Source organism: Lontra canadensis, unplaced genomic scaffold, assembly GCF_010015895.1.
Source record: "Lontra canadensis isolate GAN:19392208 unplaced genomic scaffold, GSC_riverotter_1.0 scaffold1, whole genome shotgun sequence".
NCBI lineage: Eukaryota > Metazoa > Chordata > Mammalia > Carnivora > Mustelidae > Lontra > Lontra canadensis.
Window position 1 is genome coordinate 98,999,333 of NW_022630995.1, and position 18,067 is coordinate 99,017,399.

The 18,067-nt window shown below is 49.4% G+C and overlaps 1 protein-coding gene across 1 annotated transcript in view; it reads right to left on the bottom strand.

Moving 5' to 3' along the window:
- Nucleotides 1-3,054: 3,054 nt before the first annotated feature.
- The window catches only part of HADH (hydroxyacyl-CoA dehydrogenase), a 46,210-nt gene continuing 31,197 nt past the window's right edge, over nt 3,055-18,067 (bottom strand). The window contains exons 4-8 of the mRNA XM_032860263.1: nt 17,917-18,043; nt 14,459-14,548; nt 10,595-10,667; nt 4,874-4,990; nt 3,055-3,948 (exon numbers count right to left, since the gene is read on the bottom strand). Coding sequence (XP_032716154.1) covers nt 3,830-3,948; nt 4,874-4,990; nt 10,595-10,667; nt 14,459-14,548; nt 17,917-18,043 — 526 coding nt within the window. The 3' untranslated portion in view covers nt 3,055-3,829. The remainder of the gene's footprint in view (nt 3,949-4,873; nt 4,991-10,594; nt 10,668-14,458; nt 14,549-17,916; nt 18,044-18,067) is intronic.

Here is an 18,067-nt window from a genome sequence, read left to right on the forward strand (position 1 = left end):
CCACGCGCTCCCACGTCTCTCACAGCTGGGACCAGCACCTCTCCGGGGCCTGGAAAGGCCCCCCGGGGAGGCTGAGGGCGGAGTATGGGGCTCCGGCCCTCGTCTTTTTACCCAGGCGGTCCAACAGCTTAACTGCCAAGGATCTTTTATGAGACTGGGGCCTGTTCTCAATCTTCAGCCCTCTTCCCCCAGGTGTAAAGGGTGTGGGACTCTGCAAGCCAATAGGTTTTCAGGAACATTCCCTTCCAGATCGGTCAGAGAGGAGGGAGGTGGGGCATAAGTAGCCTAATTGGCTGGCGGGGTGCTCACCATTTGTAATCCATCAACCTAACCTCCCGAGATGGGTTCTGTCACTTTGTCCATCCTACCCGAGACACCCAGGGGGACAAACAGCTCCCCCCACCACCATGTTACACAGGGAAAGCAGGGTGGAGCACAGCCCTAGAACCCAAGTCTGTTTAACCCCAAAGCCCATGCCACTCATCATTTATGCTGATTAATTCTGCAACAAATACGGCTGGTGATTCTAAATAAAACGCCAAATAGAATTAGTATGTGTGATGGGACTTTTCTTTCCGGAAGTGAAATTTGTTCTGCCACTGACCATTTTTTTTTTTTCATACATACATACATACATGGAGCGAGCACACACAAGCAAGGGGAGGGACAGAGGGAGAGGGAGAAGCAGGCTCCCTGCTGAGCAGGGAGCCCCGTGTGGGGCCCGATTCCATGACTCCGGGATCATGGCCCAAGGCAGACGCCCAACGACTGAGCACTCAGGCGCCCCCCATCGACCAATTTTAAAAAATAGAATTTACACAACCAAATGCGTTGAGAATATAGCACTGCTTCCATTGTTCGAAGTGTTTTTCGGATTACTATTTATGTAGCATCAATGCCTATTTCCAAGAAGAAAATGAGCCCCACAAAATTACAGCCACACCTTGTACTTTTAGACAGACTTAATTGGTTCTCTACGTTGAAATGTTATGGGGGCTAAAATCGAGGTGAGACGAGACAAAAGGTTGTTCACGAACGTGTGGAAAGTGTAGCTCGCAAACCGAGAGAGGAAGCACACACCGCACACGGCATCTGAGCCGGGGCTCAGGGAGCCGCGTGATGTCCCGCGGCGAGCGACTGGGCCTCCTCCAGTGAGCTTCAAGCTGACGTGGGACCCAGCCAGAGAAATCACCGCACCCTGGCACCCAAGGGGCCCTCATTTTGTACCACCGGGATAATGTACAGAAGTTTCTCAGCTCCCAGATCTGGTCCCACCTTACCCACCCTGCCTTGCCATCAAACAGTCCCAGACGGGACATACACCTTAGGAAGAGGAGTGAGCCAACCACCCTCCCCTCCATGAACAGTGAATCTTACAGACATTAAAGGGCCACGGCTTCGACTTTACAGAGACTTCTTCGAGAAGCACGTAAGCGGTGCTTCAGAGAACCCCTCCTGCTGGACGGAACGCCGGGCCAGGCGGATGGCTCAGCTCAGAGCTCAGACGCTTTTCCCGGCGAGCCATTTCACCCACGGTGCGTTTTCTTTCTCCTCTCAGATGTTCCTTTCTCTTCTAGGAATAAAAGTATCACTAGGAAGGACGACAGGAGAGAGAGGGGGAAATGAGTATCCTCTTGACCGAAAGCCTGGTGGTTCCTTTCCAGATTCCAGCAGAGGTGCCGGCTTGCTGTGTGGAGGAAGGGCCAGGGCTGGTGGCTCCAGCCAGACTCGCCCTCTCCCGCACAAGGGCCACCAAGCAGCCCCCGGGGTCCCCGCCGAGGCCCAGTCTTTAAGCATGGGTGCACCCCGGGAAGCAGAGGCCCGAGCAGGTCCGGCTGGGCAGCGACCCAGCCTGCGGGGGACGCAGAGACCAAGGCGCACCCAACTGGGACAGCGGCCCCGCCTGCCAGGGGCGACAGATGTTCACACTCCTGCCGGGCCCCAAGCATGGTGGAGGCGGCAGAGGCCAAGCCTGTGGACTTTTCGGTAGTCTAGAAGTACACTTAAACACCTAGGCTAGGAACAGCCCGGCAGGGCAGCAGTTGCATCAGGGAGTTCTTGCTCTCCGGGAATTCCGTGGTCCGGAGCGAGACCTGCGGCTCCTGGGGTGAGCGCCCCAGTGCCCCGGGCCCAGCCCTGCCGTCAGAGCGGGAAGGAAGTGAGGGCTCCTGGCCGAGGTCAAGCAGCAGCCCTAGCGCAGAAGGGCCCTGTGCGACCACAGGGGACTGGGTACTGCAACGGTAGTGGCGTCACAGGTGCTTCCTTTCTTTCGTTAGGAAATGTTTTATAAGAATACCCTAAAAGTTTCCTAAGCCAGGCTCTACGTGGGGTAGAAATGTACCGTATTATTTTCCCATGATGCTAGAGAGTCAGGAAAAGGGTTAACCAGACCATGACACAGGGGTGGGGGAGGTGGGAACCTCTCAACCATGAGAACTGTGACCCAGGACACCAAACAAGCATGGCCGTGTTGGGGACAGCCCTGTGTGAAATGTCTGGATTTGAGATTTTCAGATGTGCTATTTTGCTCTGACCCAGTTCCGTGACCTTGGCTACGTCCCTTAAGCACTGTTACTGGGGCCGCTGGACTTGAGGGCCTCTGATGTCTTTCCTGCTTCAAAATTCTATCTTGGAAGACACTTTCTCAACTCCATGATGAAAAGAAGCTTATGTTACACTATTTCTCTTTGTTAGCAAAGAAGAAACAGATGTTCCTTAAAAATCGTTTTCTGTGCCCTTACTACTGCTTTACGGGTAAGAAGTCTACGGAGCGACAGCCGCAGGCCGGCTCCACAGAATCGCCTACTGCCACTGCAGCGGTAAGAACACAACAGGGTGTGGGGTGGGCAGTCGGTGAAGCCATTGCCTTAGGCTCAGGTCATGACCCTGGAGTCCTGGCATCGAGTCCCGCACTAGGCTCCCTGCTCAGTGAGGTGGGGAAGGGGAGAGTTCTGCTTCTCCCTCTGACCCTCCCCCTAACTTGTGCTCTGACAAATAGATAAATAAAATCTTTTTTAAAAAAATTATAACAGGCCAAAGAAGATGGGGCAAGGCTTTTGACTAAATCACCAACCTTTACTTCCGCAACCATTCAAGCATGTTACAATTTTAAATTATACACGTTTATTTCAGTTCAGATTTTCACAGATTAAAAGATTGCATTTTATTAGAATCAATTTACAGGCAGTCTGTAGCAATGATTTCTCATGGGGAAAAGAGAGAGACAGACAGACAGACCATCATCACTGAGATTCTGGATGTGAATGAAACCTCTTCCAAACCAAGCACTTGGAGACAGGCCCACCGACAACCTGAGTTCGGTAAAGACATGACGTCTCAGGTCGTGCCCCAAATACAGGGTAAGGCTTGCAGCTGCGGGGAGCAACTGTTCTCGGCGAGGCCAGATGCGGGTGCTGCTCACGGCGGTCCCTCCCAGACACGCCACCGGCAGCTCCTCACGCTCCCACGCGGGAACACCCAACACAACAGCACCCAGAGCAAGTGCCGGCCCCTCCACAAGTGAGGGAATCTGGGCACTTCTTGACAAAAATGGTAAGGTTTGCTCCAAGGCACTGAGGGTATATAACGCTTTTCAGAAAATACATAGAAATGAACAGACTGAAAAAGGGAAATCAGTTCTCAATGGTGGAATCGGCCATTATGACAAGTAGTGTAAATAATTACGTCAGCTAGATTACAATCAAAATGCACATCGAACAGACTGTGCTGTGTGTGGGAACGTCTGACCACAGAACATTCCCGTGGGCACTTGAGGGAGCTGCTGGCACGTGCCTCCGGGGCTTCCTCCTGGAGCCAGACAAGCTGAGCCTCACTTGTACTTGTAATAACCTTCGCCAGTCTTCTTGCCCAGCTTGTTCTCCGCTACCAGCTTCTTCAAGGACGGAACAGGCTGAAACAAGGGGTTCTTGGCATCTATTTCATGCCACCCTATTGAGAGGAGGGAAAAGGCTTAGGATGGAGCGCTGGGATTCTTTTGACATCTCAGCATCCCTAGGGCAAGGCAGGGGCTGGAGTTTGGGAGAAGGGGCCCTGCTCCGCTGTGGCAGAGGCAGGGGGCCCCTGGGAGGACACAGCCGGACAAACCGTGGCTCTCACGGCTGGCTTCACTGTGGCCCGGCCACTCACGCCGTCTCCTCCTGGAAATGGTTGATGCCCACAGTCCAAGGACAAACACAGAACCAGTGACTCTGCCCCCTGGACTCCTCAGTGGCACAGTGCTATGACTTCTGGAACACATGTTAAAAACTGGGATTTGCTGCCACTGGAATCTGGCAGGCTCATTAAATCCAAAAGTTCACGCTTCACTTAAAACCGTCCTTGTTCCCCACAAATACTTAGGTGTTCTTCATGAGAGGTGGGAGCAGGAGCTACACTAAACTTTAGGAGCCCAGTTTTCCTAATTATGTTTACATCTTCAGAGCCACTAAATAGATATATTATTGTCTTTAAAGGAGGTTAGAGCTCCACAGAAGTGGAGGTTATATACAGATGAGCATTCATGATGGAAAGACACAGTGTACCAATGTCCGCTTCCAGTGCGATCCTGTCCTGCAGAACCATTAGGGCAAACCGGGGAAGGGGTACACAGGACCAGTCAGTGCCATATGTGAAACTTCCTCTGAATCTATAATTGTTTCAAGATGAAAAGTTTTAAAAATAAGTTACCCTATGAGGAGATGCTGGCAAGCACATTTTTCCTTTTCCTGCCATCTTTTAATTTGAATCTTTAAGTTGGTGGGAAAGAACTCTGGAAGGTCTGAAGTTACGGTTGGAAACAGGCACTGTAATTCACAGTCAAAAGAGACTACCTCAATTGCATTACAGAAAGATAAGAGAGAAGTCCAATTCCTACCATCCAAAATGAACTTCACAGTATCCAGCCCCACGTAATCGAGAAGCTCAAATGGGCCCATGGGGTAACCAGCTCCCAGCTTCATGGAAGTGTCGATGTCCTCCTTGGATGCATCACCTGAGGACAAGAGGGCAGCACTGAGCCATCACTGTATTTCCCACGGTTCTCCTTGTCATACTGTTAACCCCAGAATTCAGTTTTGCAAATTTGCACACTCAAAAAATATCCAGAGTCAGGATTTCTGGCAATGGTAAGATTTCATCACAGAGGTACACGCCAAATACACCACAAGATTTCCAAAGCCATTCCACCACGCTGTTCTGCAAGGTCCATTCGAGAGCACTGCTACGGTGTTCACGCAGGGAGAAGGCCCTGGTGGCCTGGAAACATTAGTTATTTTTAATGGATTGGGATTTCCCAACATCACTTAAAGCTAGAGCATCATTTTTACTGATAAACAGGATTTTAAAACAGGAAAAAAAAACAAACCTTTGTATTTTTATATGTATTATTATGCATATTTTACTTTTCCAGCTTTCTTGGTTTTACAATTAATGAGTATTCCTCTGGAATTCCACTCCCATCAACCCTTTAGTCAAGATGAAGTTTAAAAAGAAGCCCAAATCTGATTTAGAATTGCCACTCAAGTGTGAGTTTGGTAGACTAGGATAAGAGCCAGTGTGCTTTTTCCTTGGAATTTTACCCTTCACTCTTATGGTCCTCAGGCCACAAGAAGTCTCTCAGAGAACCTGGTTTCTTTTCTCCAAAATGAGAAATGGGAATCGTCTATAACAAGTTATTTTTATGTGGAATTTTGTTCCAAAATATAAAGAAATGGTGAATTACACCAGAGCTAATTGAAAGGAGAAAAAAGTTCAAATACTCCAAGAGAATTTTATACCTGAACATGTTTCAGATTTTTAGACATGAAGAATAGGAGCTACTTACACGTATATATATGTATATATGTGTGTGTGTGTGTGTGTATTTAAAAGATTTATTTATTCACTTTAGAGAGAGCACGAGTGAAGCAGAACTCTGGAAGGTCTGAAGTTCTCTGAGAGAGAATCCCAAGCAGACTCTGTGCTGAGCACGGAGCCTGAAGTGGGGTTCAATCTCATGATCCTGAGACCCTGCCCTGAGCTGAAACCAGGAGTCGGACACTTAACCAACCATACCACCCAGGCACCCCCACACTCTATTTTTTAAAAAGTCTATGAAGTACAGTTGAAGGTGATTAAAATACCAACTGATTATTTCCTATGGGTGACATTATTAGTGCTTCAGTGATTTGTCAACCAGAGGTGCTGAGAATCACAATTCTGAGTTTTAGGCTGTAAGAAAGCAAAAAGAGCAAAAATGATCAAATACATCGGCTTCAGGTGGCAACCTTCCTTCCTTCCTTCCACTTTTATTTATGTCTGCTCCATACCAGGCACCAGAGACTTAGGATGAGACAGAGAAAAACCAGACCACCACTCAAGTACTCATGATATAGCGGGATGACTCAGATGTGTAAATCAAAAACTTCACCAACCCCCTGTTGAAGATTCATGAAGACCGACATGCCTCTGCATGGGCAAAGGTGAGAGATGTAACTGCAGTGCCCACATGTCACCAAAACCCACTCACGGAGGCCCAGGTCCTGGAGGATGAAGAAAATCCCAAGGGACGGCAGGCAGGAAGAGCCTGGGGGACCAGGGGGACCAACTCCCAGGCAGAGGGAAAGGCATGCGCCAAGGAGAAACGAGCAAGAACACAGCAGCTGATAAATGGATTCTGCTCAGAGGCCTTCACTGGACCCTGAGACTTCTGTGGTGTTAAGAGTCAGAATGCTAAAAGACCACCCAGCATGCGCCTCTCCTGGCCCAGCACCTGCTGCTCCCTGAGCCTAGGGCCCTCCCTCCTCCAACATTCGACATTTGCTTCCCACATGCCTCTGCTCAAGTGTCCCTTCATCAGAGCACCCCACCCTCTCCCTGCATATAAACTAGCAACTGTAAGAACTCCAGGCTAGGACTCCCGCCATCCTCTTCCCTTTATCTCTCTCCAGATTACTGGTCACAACCTAACACGGTATCTACTGCTTCATTCGCTGTGGATGGCTCCCTTCATTAGAATATCCGCTCCTGGGAACAGAAATCTCGTAGCACAACAGTCCCAACTTACCTAAAGCCATTTCATCAAATCTATATTCAAGGACAAACAATGAACCCTGGAGGCAATTCTGTAATTCCAGATTCAGAGACTCACGTGAAGACTCTTTTATTTCAAAAAACAGTATGAAGATAAAGCATATCAAAGAAAAAGAATCTAAGCAATGTTACAAAGTCAGCAACTCTAAAAATTCTCAGTAATACAGAGCAAAAGAGGCAAAAAGAGGGAGAAATAAAGCACACAGATTGCTGTTCCACGTGGGAGTTAAATATGGAACTGTGCTTTAGACCAGTAATTCCTAAACTTGTAGAGAATCAAGCACTTCACTGACAAGAGGACACCTGCCCCAAATAAAACGCAAACACAAAACTTCACATCAACTTCAGGAGGTTCATGGGGCCTCCCACCTCTCCCCAGTTAAGAGCCCCTAACTCAGTGAGCCCCCAGACCTCCTGCGCAGTGGGGAGCTGGGAGCAGCCAGACGTGGTTCCTGTTTCCTAGGCTGGCTCACCAGCGCCACCTACCAACCATTCTCGGCATTAACAACAAACGGGGCAGCACCCCGACTCCCTTCTCCATCAACAGCTCCCTAAGTGCCTGTCCGGGCACTCTGGGCCACGATAAAGAGGAGACACTTCCCAGGCCCCAAGAGAAAAAAAGAGTATCCAGCAACAGAGGGACACGCCCTGCCACAGGGAGGAGAGTGGCAACCACCCTGAGGGAGAGTCAAGCTGTAAAGAAAAGGAAAAGAAAACAGATCAGGACCAGCTTGGAACCCCAGGAACATCAGGCAGGACCTTGTTAATAACGGTGGGAGTAAGGTCCATTGGCAGAGGGGGAGGCAGCAGGGGCAGCAAGGGCAGAGGGGAAGCTGAGAGCAGCTTCTCCGGGAAGGGAACTGTATCCAGTAGACTACAACAGAAATACCAAACAGTTCTTCAGCAGAGGAATGACAGGGCACAGGGTGTCACACCGTGATGGGGGCCCCCACCAGCCCAGCCCTCCCAGAAGAGCTGCCTGGGGCCTGGCAGGAAAGGGCATCCAAAGGGTGTGGCAGTCTGCTACAGGGCACCAGCCTGCTCAAAGCTGCCGGGATGAGGGGGACCAACTGCACCCACCAGGCCGCCCGTTACAGCATGAACACATGAGAGCCACGCAGAGTGAGGCCAGAAGCCAAAGGACTGAGAAGGCAGGCCCGAGGAAGAAGTCACGAGGCCAAGAGCATCAGAAAGCAGTGGTGGGGGACGAGACACAGTGCCCCCAGACGCCCCAGGGGGCTGGCCAGCAGCGCTGGTGCAGGGCCCTCAGTCACCCGGGGGGGCCAAGCGGCAGTGACAGAGGTGACTGCTCTAATGCCAACACATCCCCCCAAGGGGCCTCCCCTACTGGGAGCGGCACTTCGCCAAGCTCTGCGCATAGCACACACAGCCCGGCTTGACAGGCTCTGTGAGGGACCAACTGTGCATGTCCCCAGAATGCATGTTAACCCCCTGCCCCCAGGATGAGACGAGATCGTGAGGGTGGAACCCCATGAAAGGATGAGAGCCCTTCCAAGAGTCAGGAGAGCTCACTTCCCCTCTCTGCTCCCTGCCACGTGAAAATACGAGGCGGCAACCGTGTGCGTCCCAGAAGAGGCCCTCGCCAGAATCCCAGCATCTGGCACCCCGGCTTCCAGCCTGTGGAGCCGTGAGAAATATAAATGTCTGTTGTTGATATACCACCCAGTCTGCGGGGCTGGTGTTACCGGGGCCCACACCGACTAAGACGGTGGTGTACGTAGAGGAGCTCCCTGGAGAAGCTGGGAAGAGGCTGGGCAAAGCCAAGTGTCAGAGTGTCTTCGCTGCACAACTCCGCTGCTGGCCCCAAGCTTCCTCGCCATGTATCGGGAGGTGCGGCAGGCAGCGTCTCCTCGCCCTCCCGGACGACGTGACAAATGAACAGGCAGGGCAGACAGGAGAGGAAGGGTCCAAACTAGCTCAGGTTTCAGAGTAGAAATGACGCGGTTCCACCAGCCACTGAGAGTGGGCGCCCCTCTCACCGGGCTGGAACGGGGGCAGTGGAGACCGGGCAAAGGGGCCTGGTAAGAAGCCCGAGGCAGGATACATGGAGTCCAGACCGCAGTGTGCCTGCCGGGCCACACGCCCACCCCATACATGGCCCCAGCTGCTCCCGAGGCCAACGCTCCAGCTCCCAGGCCCCGAGCAGCCGCGGGGAAAGAGGCAGAGGGGCGAGCAGTGCCGTGCCGTCCTGGGCAGCACCATGGGCAGTCTCTAAGAACACGTCCCCCGGGGCTCAGACCCCCCTATCCAGCCTCACCTCACAGGGCAGGGTGAGGGGTGCTGATGGAGAAGGTCAAAGGGACCACTGCCAGTGGGAGGGGAGCAAAAGACAAGAAAACGCCTCTCCACTTACGATCAGATACAAGGTGCATCTGAAAATATATCAAAGTGACAGTATGTTTTAGTGAGGAAAAAAACCATTAAGAAGTAGATTACCCGCATGCTACATTCTAAAACATTACACTAAAAAACAAACAAACAAAAAAAACCACCTGCCTTTCAAAGTAGGGTAAAATGCTTCACGCACTCTTTGAGGTGTAATTAGGCATATTTGTTGATAGATAAACACAGAAGTGTTGGTTTGATCTTGGAGCAAAAGTGTGGCAAATGCTTCCATAAAACAGAGAAAAGTTTTAATATTTAAAGCAGATTTTGAGGAAGCAAATGTGCTTTCATCTCTCTGAAGAGCTGGTATAAATATTTTGTTTCAAAAATGACATTCTCAGGAGCAAGCATTTGTGAATGAAGTAATTGAAAACAATTACACTTGCTTTTTATCCAGTCCTATTAAGGCCTATTTGCCTTTGAAGCTGACATGATAGTTACCTTTCCAGAAATGTGGTAGGGAAGGGAGGCAGAAGAATGCACACCATTTTATACCCTTGGACCATGTCCCAAGTTCTATAATTTTATAACAGGGGAAATCTTTCTTTGTAAATCAACAAGTATTGAGAAAAGCATTTGAGACCATTCTTAAGGTTAAAAAAAAAATCATCAAATCATCATGGCATCATTTAGTAAGGATGGGGAAGGCTCTTAGAAATAGTCATTGTCCCCTATCAGCCTTGTCACTTACCTCCCATCACCTATCACAGAGTCACAAATTTCAGAACTTTAAGGATGTTAAAGGTCCCTTAGTCCAGTGATTTTTACACTATTATTATTTTAAGCAGGAAACTTTTCATCAAAAGCAGAGATTCAGGCTATAAATCCGGGCTGGCCATGCAGCTGCTCTGGCTGACTGTAACTGGGTGCTTGGGGGAGAGGGGGCATTCCAGAGCCACATCTCAGCAGCTCAGAGGCCTCACAGGGAACCCAGAGGGGCAGGAGAACACAACAACAAAGGTCCTGGGGTCCAGAGGGAGGCTGATTCACAGAGCTAAAGGAACAGAAGCACCTCCCGAACCCTGCATGGCCTCACCATTCCCACAGGGCTGCTTGAGAACCAGGAAGCAGCGCCGAGAGCTAAGACCCACTGCCCCCCAGCCCGGATCAGGACAGCTACCTCGTTCGTACAGCCTGACCGCTTCCATGAGGTACGGCACCAGCAGACGGTTCACAATAAACCCTGGAGTGTCCTGTTTTAGGAGAGAAAAATCAAAGACAGGTGAATTTTCACTGAACTTGATCTTCTGCAAGTCAGCAGACTGCCCCTTCTCCCTCTGTATCATATGACCTGCACTGACAAAGCTCAGCGTTCTCAAGGTTTCTTCTGAACTCCCAGCACGGCCCTACTTCTATGGTACATGACAATTTATCCAATGGTTCTAATGCTTAAAAAAAATGAAATAAGATCAAGCCTAGATGCCCCCACTGCAGGAATCCTGAAATAAAGGCAGATGAAAGCAGAGAGGTCACTGGAAAGACCGCAGCTCGGAGGGCAGGCCGTCTCAGCTCAAATGCTAATAGTTTCTGACATTGAGACACTCTGAAATCAGGCTCATCACAGGTGAAATGAGAGTCATAATTTCCGCAAGTTGTGAAGACAACTCAGAAAACACACAAGATGCTATGCACACGGCCAACCCTCAAATGGTCGCCCCTTCACCCCTCTCCCTGCCTGGACCCCTTTCAGGGCTCTGGAAAGAGCACGCGCCACCTTGAACCATCTGCACGGAAGCGCCACTGCCTGGACTCCCTGGGGCCATCTATGGGCTACTTGGGCTGTTCTCACACTCCAGGGCACCGTACCAGGCAGTGCAACTGGGGACAGGTGCCAGGGCAGAAGGTCCCTGCACCCCGGATAACCCCCCGCCCCGGACCGCACACCCCTTTCGATTTCCTCCTCATTACCATGCTAATCGGCTCTCCTGGAGGCCTCCTGTGGGATGTGGTCTCTCTGGGGGAATCTGTGGGGCAGGCTGGGCTGGTAATTTTTTTTGGTGTTATTTCTATGAAGCTGATTACCACTAAGTAAATGGTATGAATTTTAACAAAAGGCTGCAATGTTCCTTCAGACAGAACTCCTCGCTATTGCCCTGGGCCCTGTGTTCCCTTTCTAGTACACACACTAGGCCCTCAATAAATGTACAAATGAAAGCCAGCCTGCCCCCCTCATTAGTCTAAACCAGCCTGACTGCATGCTGTGTAAACTAGGCAGTAAAGCCACTGGATTTGTCCCTCCTGTAACTCTGCATAAGCAGAAAGCATGCCCTGCTCCCAGCTCCACAGGACCATAGGGATGAGCAAAACGGCTGCATCAGCTTAACCACAACTGTATTAAGGAAATGATGCTGACTTTATAACTAGGGCCAAAGTGCTTTCCAACCTCAGAAAGTTTACTGTAGAAGCTCAGGGCAGGGCAGACGAAGCACACCTCTACAAGGTTAGAAGTCAGAAAGTACCCAGGGGAAAATGTTTGCTCCAATCAGAATACATGGAGTTTTATACAGTTAATATCCACAGAGCTCAATACCAAAAAAGTGCTAAAACTCACAAAATATTTAAACTCACTAGTAATCAAAGTTGTTCTCATTAGAATAAAATGGCATTTTGCCAATAAGATTACTGGCAAAAGGGTTTTTTCCCCCTCATGCTAATATTCAACGCCACTGATGATTCAGAGACATGTACTCTCACGATATTGATATGTAAACTGTACTGTAAAGAGACACAGCCCCTTAATAAAGCAATTGAATTTTATGTAACCAGATGCCTTATGCTTTTATACTCAATTATTAAATATGCTTTATTTACTACACTATGTGCCAAGCACTATTCTATGTACTTTACAAATATTAATCCATTTTCTCCTTATGATAACCTACCAGGGGGAGAGGACACTGAGGCCCAGAGAGGTTAAGTAACTTGCCCAAGATCACACAGCTAACGAGTGCCAGAGCCAGGATGTGATCCCAGTCATGCTGGCTCCAGAGTCCATGGTCTCATGCTTTCCACACCATGCTCTCAAGTCGTCTCACTATGAAGAAACACACGGTCCGGGCGCATCAGCATCATCTGCTATGTTGCGTGTTGGTCTGCTGTGATCCTACAGGCCAAATCCGGCCCCCAGCCTGCCTCTGTACTGTTCCACCACCATGGCACAGCCACGGGCCCTGCGTGTACTGTCTAGGCCGCCCCCCGCCGCTCCGCCCACCCCCAACAACAGAGCCAAGTAGTTAGAGCAGAGACCATATACTGGAAAACACTCACTATCTGGCTCTCTGCAGGGAAGTGTGCTGACCCTTGTTCTTCAGGGTTGCCTTACACTGTCTGGACACTTCCTCAAGAGCCCGAGTAACTGACCCAGAAAGCTGGAACGTATCACCCAGAGAGAGTTCTGAACATGATGTAGCAAGGCAGTTTTATGAGATCAGGAGTTCTCATTCCTGCATTTGCGGGGGCCACTCCAGTGGGAGAAGGGACCCTCACTCTCTGTGAATGAGTGATCCTGCTGCTCAGGACAATCACTGCTTGCCCACATTTCCACTTTCTTACCTAGTTTTTCATGCGACACACAGATGCTCTTTCTCACACCGTTACTACTTTCTGCCACGAACAAAGCATAACCCAGTGAGAGAGTGCAACTTCGGGTTATTAATTGGACTTAAAAAAAAAAAATCCAGACAATGTAAAACCACTAAACAGGGGTGCCAGGGTGACTCAGTCATATTAAGCATCTGCCTTCGGCTCAGGTCATGATCCCAGGGTCCTAGGATCGAGCCCCACATCAGGCTCCCTGCTCAGCGGGAGCCTGCTTCCTCCTCTCCCACTCCACCTTGTGTTCCCTCTCTTGCTGTGTCTCTCTCTGTCAAATAAATAAAATCTTTAAAAAAACTAAAAACAAAAATTTAAACAACTAAAAAGGAAAACCACTAAACAAATCAAAAACGAGTGCTAAAAAATGAGACTCTCTAATAAGGCTACCCTCCTGGACTGGGGGACAGGCACGTGAGTCTGCTCTCTCAAGCCTACAGGGGCCATGCCGACGGAGGACTCATTCAGAGGATTCAGAAACAGACCTTTCCACAGATTACTCCAATACTGTGAGTTCAAGATGGAGAGGAGTTTAGAAAGCAAAAGCATTCTGTAAGAAGAACCGCAATGACAGAAAAGATTATGGTCAAAAAAAGAGATGCACACTTACAAGGCTTTTTAACGGTATGGCACAAGTGCCCATTTAGAAAAACTGCCAAGTCATGCAGAAGTGTAGTCCTGAGCCTTGGGAGGACTAAAGAGGAGCTAGAGGCAACAGAGACGGAAGGAAAATGACTGCAGGTGACAGCAGCTGGGGTCATTTCACTTAACCAACTAAGTGCTGGAGTGTGGCAACAAGGGAAGAAAGGTGGGAGGCATGCTTCCCATGGACCCCTGCTTCTTAATGAAAAACAAGACACAAGACCATAAAGCCACACTCCCTGAGAAACGCTTCATTAATCCCACCTGGGGAAGTGGGCTCTTCCCCTCTCTCGTTATTTCCCTAGCCACCTGTTGCGCTCTTTCCCAAAGTGAGGCGCTGGTTTTCAGTTCAGGGATACACGTGTCTACCACGCTATCGCTGACACACAGGCTCCATGGCTCCCTGAGGCCCAGCAGAGGTTAAAGCCAATGGGACCACATAAACCATTTATGGAAACGTAGCAGCCCATTCACAGACAAAAGCCAAGACCCATGGGGAAGTTTTCTCCTCAACTGAAGCCCTGGCTCTCCTCAGATCTCAAAGGATCTACCAGAGAGCCACGGGCAAGGCTTTGGGTCCAGCTCCCCTGCCAGCAAACTAGAGAAAGAGGCCCAGCTTGCTCTTCCCAGCCCCCAGACAGCCCTGTCATGAGAGTGCCCCCAACCCTCACATCCTTCTGCAGATGAATTCTACCCCAAATGAGTCAGTTCTGAGGAAAACCACCCTCTTCCCAAAGTACCTATACTCTACCTTGCAAGAAACAGGATGCTTTCCCAGGGCTTTGGTGAAGTCTATCAGAGATTCATAAGTCTTCTGGCTGGTCATTGGTGTTTTAATGACCTGGAAATGCAAAGCAGAGGATTATGACCAGGGAGTCAGCAAACAATTGCCACAGAACAATTCAAGAAAATACTGATGTAAAGTGTCTATACAGAAGGGGGTAAAAATAGTTTTCGTTCCACAATACAAGAATCTAAACCCAGAAACAAAGCATTTACCAAAATGTCCACATTAAGACAGCGAAGAACTAGGGGTGCCTGGTGGCTCAGTCCATTAAGTGTCTGCCTTCGGCTCAGGTCATGATCTCAGGGTCCGGGAATCGAGCCCCACATCAGGTTCCCTGCTTAGCAGGGAATCTACTTCTCCCTCTATCCCCCCACCACCCCGCTCGTGTGCACTCTCTCAAATAAATAAAATCTTTTAAAAAAGGATAATGAAGTACTACAGAATGTACAAAATCAAGGCTTAAAATATAAATGTGTATGTGTGTAGGAGAGTTTTACAGACTTTCTCCCTGAGACAGACCTGGGTTCAAATGCCCATCACATCACTTAACTGGCTCTGTGACCCTGGGCACATTTCTTGAAATTGAGATGACACTAAGTTCACTCTCCCCACCTCAAGCAGTTGAGGTGAGATGACAATGGATTAGATCAGGAAGGGAAGCATTCAAGGCAGCTGCTAGGAGGTAGAAAGTGCCCAGGAAATGTTGACTTTGATATTGTTTTACTCAGTACAGTTACTATACTTCAGGGAGGTAACGGGAGGTCTACTGAGTATGACAAGTGCCCTTATAGTACTCTGCCTGGAGTGCCATCTTCTGGTCCAGATGAGGAGACTGTGTCCCCAGAAAACAGAGAACCAATGCTCCACTCTCTCTCGCACAGATGCCCCAAGAACAGGCTTATCCTAGAGGAAGGTTTCCACTTCCAGCACACGGGTGCCTCAGGCTGGGCTTACCACCTGCCGTGCACCTGGGGAAGGCTCCTGGCAGCCCGCTGGACCCCAGAGCTGCAAGCAAGCAAAGGGCCAGCCGCCCCGCTCACAGAAGCCGCTGCCACTCTGGGAGGTCTCACCAACCACCTCACCTGCAGCCAGCCCCAGGACACAGCACACCTGTCAGCAACTAGATTTTGGCAAATGGAAAGAGACCCAGGCGAATTTAAACTTAAAATTTAAAAAAAAAAAAAAAAATATATATATATATAGATAGATATATATATAGATATATATATCTATCTATATATATATGTATGCCAGTAAAGGAACTTCAATGGGAGTCAAAGCAAACAGGTTTGGCTTCTACTTTAGACCCTTTATATGAGGTGAGACAACTTAGTCAACCCCCGTGCTTCGCCTCTCTACTATGAAACAGGGATAATGATATCTGCCACGTCCTGCATCTTGTAAGAGGGCTGTGTGGCTTAATGAGCCAGTGTCTGTGCAGGATGAAAGGTGCTATATAAATGGAGAGAATTACCACCACCCGTCTTTTAATGTGATCACAGTTTGGGGTGTGGCTGTATGTTATGACACTGAGGGAAGTGAATGAGAAGCACAGACAAAAGCACCAGGACGATGGGGATGAGGAATGGGAGGAGATGGACCAGAAACTGCTCTGCAAACACCTTCAACCCAACAGCAATCCAAGAGTGATTCAAAAGGAGGTGTGAAAAGGTCTCCAGCAGAATCCTGCAGATTGAACTAGGACAAAGGCTGCTAATTATAGAGTTTCAAATTTAATTTACTGATTTAAAGGAGTCAATAGTAAAGATTTTTTAATAAGAGGAGGTATATTTATTCGTCCATTCAACAAGCAGCAATGTGCTACAGATATTCCGTTTATAGCTCCAATACAAAGTCTGGAAAAAAACACATACACACATACGTGTGAGTCCCGTCCCAAGTAGAGCAGAAAGGCTCATCTTAGGACATGATTCACTGTCATGCTCACCACCAGCAACACATATGTGAACACCCAAGAATAAAAACTGAATAAAGAGCACTTTTAGAAAACATTTTCTAGAAAATGGTAACATATGCTAAGCATTAGCCTTTAACAACCAACACCCTACCTTCTCAAAGACACAGACCTACACTATTACATAACTACAGTAGAAAACAGCATTAGAGTCTGAAGGAAATGTATACAACGTGTCTTTATCTCCAAACACACATACCTGACACAATGACTAGGAAAGTGATTAGTCCCTAAGCACCGAAAGGTTGAAAATTCCATCCCACTTCTTTGGTCTTCTCTGCTTCTTTTATTACCCCCACCCCTCCCCTTCATTCTTCAACTTCTTCAAAAATATCCTTCGGACGGGAGAGTACACTGGAAGCAGCTGAGGAGCAATGCCAGCAGAACAGATAAGTTCCTACCACAGACAGCTCAGAGCTGTCTTTGAGAGAAAACTTAGGACATACAGTAGTCATTAAAAGTGAATTAGAATTAGAGGTGAATGCTTAGGCAGGAGGATGCAGGGGTGAGGGCATGCAAGATGAAGGACGGAAAGGGCTGGCAGGAGAAGGCACCAGGGGCAAAAGCAAACCCCAAGACTCTCCCAGGGAGCCCCGGCCCACCCCCGGAGGTCTGCCTGGCTTCACATCCCCCACACTTCGCACGGCAATAACTCTTCAACCCCAGAACAAATGCTACTTTAACAGCGGCTGCTCCTCAGACCCTGTAATTAGCCCCCTGTAAAAGGCAAGTTGCCACATTTCAGGTGCAAATTGTCTATTGTGACTCGTCTCCCTGTACCCAAGTCTCCAAGCAAGCAAGCAAGCAAGAAAGCGGAAGTGACCCCAACAGGATCACCAGGGGCCCCACTCCCCTCCAAAGGTCTGTGTTCAGGAGGTTCAGGCTACGGAGAGCTGCTTGAACAGCTACGATCAAAACACCGGGAGATGGGCCTCATCTGGAGACAACAGTAAGGCCCGGTTACCTGGGCCAGAATTCACCCCAGCGACGGTGGACAAGGGGGTGCAGTGGCTCCTGTGTAAAACAGGCTGTTAAAATTCCATTCACAGCCTGGAGCACCCTGACCTCACTGAGACTGTATGAACACGTGCGGCTCTGGCCTCTGTGGCCTCCAAGAGCCAGTGGTCTGCAGTGCTGTCTTCCCAGTCAGACGCCTCTCCCTGCACTGCCCACCCCATATGGCACAAAAAAGTAAATGACATCCCAAGAGTTAGTAGCCCTCCCGGACATCACTGGTCAGACCACTGGGCTGCGAAGAAACAAAGCACAGAGGCCTCCTTACGAATCAGGGGCTGTCTCTTCTTCTGGCTCCAAGATACCTTCCAACCACCCAACAAAATCCACCTGGAGCCCCCACCCCCCGGATGGCAGAAGAGGCATGAGTCTGAGAGCAGGACTGGCGGAGCTGGCGAGGCAAGCAAACACACACAAGCACACGCCCACCGACCTCCACCAGCTTCATCATGGGCACTGGGTTGAAGAAGTGGAGCCCGGCAAATCGGTCCTGTCTCATGGTGGCGTTGGCTATGTTTGTGATCTGCAGAGAGGAGGTGTTGCTGACAAAGATCGTGTGTCTGCGGAGAGAGAGACGGTGGAGT